The sequence below is a fragment of the Humulus lupulus genome, chromosome 9 (genome assembly GCF_963169125.1).
Source record: "Humulus lupulus chromosome 9, drHumLupu1.1, whole genome shotgun sequence".
Lineage (NCBI taxonomy): Eukaryota > Viridiplantae > Streptophyta > Magnoliopsida > Rosales > Cannabaceae > Humulus > Humulus lupulus.
The window spans coordinates 112,402,992-112,405,741 of NC_084801.1; the positions used below are offsets into that span (position 1 = coordinate 112,402,992).

Here is a 2,750-nt window from a genome sequence, read left to right on the forward strand (position 1 = left end):
TTGTGGTTATTTGGGCTACAAATTCAAAGTAGAAGTTGTCAGTATTGTTAGTTTATTTTTGGGTAATCTTCATGTGCAGTATTAGCAATGACAAAGCTCTTGCACCCTAGACATTGATTTGTAATGAATTTTTTTGTAAAATGAAACCCTGAATCAATGTAATCTATCTTGGTCTATTTTGAATTCAATATTCTAGTTTATGTATTTTGTGAAATAAATATGATCAAAAACTAGTTACATTCATTACTATAAGAGATAGGTACAAAAATATAGGCCTAAAAAGTCAAATGTATCTGATTTGTACATGACCAATATCATGGCCAGCATGACCCTGTCATGACACAAAAAACAGATATGATCAACAAGTCTATATGATTAGTGCAAAAGGTGATCTGTACATGACTCTAAAATGGTCAACATAACACTTTCATGACTCAAAAAATGGCCATCAACCACAACATCCAAATACCAACTTTGCATAACACATAACAGACACCAAAATACAAGATTCGACCACTAGTTCAAAATAAAATCAAAAGATGAAACTCCTTCCAGTCAGACAGTATCGGGTAGAGCATTATTTGCACCACTAGTTCCTCCTTTAGCATGTTGTTTCAGCCTTCTTTCCTTCCTTAAAAATGTGGCTTCAGTTGGTTTTTGTAGTGGTGGACGACCTCGCTTTTTGACCACACGATTCTAAAATAGGTTGAACAAACAAATATTTTGCTCCAAATTCACAAAAAAATGATAAAGAAACTAATCCTAAATCATTCTTGAATCAATGATAAAAATTATCTAGGAATAGAAGAAAGCATAAAGTTTATACCTCAACCACATTAGCATATTTGCATGTTTCTCTCATGTGCCCTGTTTTCAGACAATTGCTGCATGTTTTGACTTGTCCAGCTCTTCGAGCTTTCTTTAAAGCAGGTGGAGGTTCATCTGTCTCCCTTGTCTTAGCTGTCTTAGGTCTTCCAGACAGCTTCATCTCAGGTGGTGGATCAATTGGGTTGAGTCCTGTCTAAGGCCACATATCTGGACTAGGCATAGGATGCACACTTTGTTCATATGCTTTTTGCAATGATTCTATTTTATAGAATCCGTGGACATAATCAAAGACATTACCTCCCATGAACCAGATAGTAGCTAGTGCATGGCCACAAGGAAGCCCAAATAGTTGAAACCTCCTACATGTACAAGTTCTGAATTTCAAATCGACAACAAAGGCACTACCATTGCTGCATTGAACCTGAAACTGAAACTTGTCAGACCTAGTAACCAGAAAATTCTTTGTGTTGACGTGGTTCTTCGGCAACAAATAATTAATAGAATGAGGGGTGGGATTAGTGCTAAATAATGAACCGTAATAGATGAATGATCTCTTAGTAAAATGATAACACGAATACTTTTTTAGGTGGTTCAAAGGTTAAAATCCTTCTAGTCCACCAGCCAATATTATTGATATCTCTCTGATATTCTTTACAGGGTATTTCCTTACAAATTAGAATCCAACCCCTTGCAACTCCCAGGGTCTCCATATTTATAGGGAGAGGGCACCTGGGGGTTGGCAAGGGAGGTAATCCCGTGACCTTCTTACCTGCCATGTCACTTCTGTGACATTCATGATTAATTCTTAAAACCTGACAATGAAGGGTGGTCTAATCAATAGGTAAGGGGGATAATGGGCCGCACGGCCCAGCCCAGTCGTGGGTGCTTGAACACGCATGTTTATGCTACGTGTCCGAGAATTCAGGGATGGATCAGACACGTGATGTTTGATATATGCACGTTTACATTGCGTGGTTGACTTTATAAAAGGTCAGAGGTGCCAACTCAAGCTCGTACCCCGAGCTTGATGTAGCCTTAGCCCGTGGTGTCCATACTTCTGACCCGACTCCTTAGTAATCTCATTAAGCCTTTGGTTACCTCGAGCTAAAGAGGTAGGATCTTGTAACAGCAGCTCCGGGTACATGGCATCCACGTGGCTGATATAATTATGCCCTCTCTCAGCTCACTAATAGCCTGTGGATATTTAGGGCGTACACTTTGCAACCTCTTTTTTCTTCTCAATTATCTTCAAAATTCTCTTCCCCACTGGTTGAGTCATCTTCTCCAACTCAATTTTTTTGTTATAAAACCGAGACATCAACCAAAATCTAATTTTCTCTAGTAAAGTTATAATTGGCTTGTCACGAGCATCAAGTATGGCTGCATTGAAACTCTCACACAAATTATACATCAAAATGTCACATTTTGGGTACTCTAAAATATGTGACTTACTCCATTATGTGGGGTTCCTCCCTACCAGCCAATTGTAAGCACCATCCGAGACATCCTTGACTTCTTGCATTGCTCGAGCAAACTCAGCTTGTGTTGTAGTATTAGCTGCTGCCCACAAAATTTGCTTAAGTAAAAGTCTAGGATATTCCTTTTTAAAGTTAGCATGAAGATGTCTAACACAATACCTCACCTCACACCCACTAAAGATGGCTCCCACTGCATTTTCTAATCCTTTTTTACGATCACTTATCATTATCACCTTGGTAGGACTCATATTCCCAAGATCATCCTTCAATAGCTACAAGAACCAAGTCCAAACCTCAGTGTTTTCCTTTTCAGCAACGCAGTAGGTAATGGGAAACATGGAGTTATTACCGTCAATGCCTACTGCATCCATAAAATGCCCCTACAATATCCTTTTAAAAAGAAGCCATCAAGACCAATTAGAGGTCTACAACCCCCCAACCATC

The 2,750-nt window shown here is 38.9% G+C and overlaps 1 protein-coding gene across 1 annotated transcript; it reads right to left on the reverse strand.

Annotated features, from left to right (window-relative positions):
* Positions 1–283: 283 nt before the first annotated feature.
* LOC133799945 (uncharacterized) lies at positions 284–2,533 on the reverse strand. Its single transcript, XM_062237932.1, has 6 exons — positions 2,323–2,533; positions 2,054–2,208; positions 1,126–1,249; positions 827–1,017; positions 562–696; positions 284–331 (listed from the first exon to the last, which is right to left on the reverse strand). The coding sequence occupies exons 1-6, from the start codon at positions 2,531–2,533 to the stop codon at positions 284–286; spliced, it is 864 nt and encodes a 287-aa protein (XP_062093916.1).
* Positions 2,534–2,750: the final 217 nt, after the last annotated feature.

What these genes read in the sequence shown, in the direction of transcription:
- LOC133799945 (XM_062237932.1), bottom strand. Translation starts at nt 2,533, where the DNA reads ATGATAAGTGATCGTAAAAAAGGATTAGAAAATGCAGTGGGAGCCATC. An exon ending in AGTCAAGGATGTCTCGGATG is followed by an intron (nt 2,209 to 2,322) that starts GTGCTTACAATT and finishes GTTTCAATGCAG; the next exon opens with CCATACTTGATGCTCGTGAC. An exon ending in ATAATGCTCTACCCGATACT is followed by an intron (nt 332 to 561) that starts GTCTGACTGGAA and finishes GTGTCATGACAG; the next exon opens with GGTCATGCTGGCCATGATAT.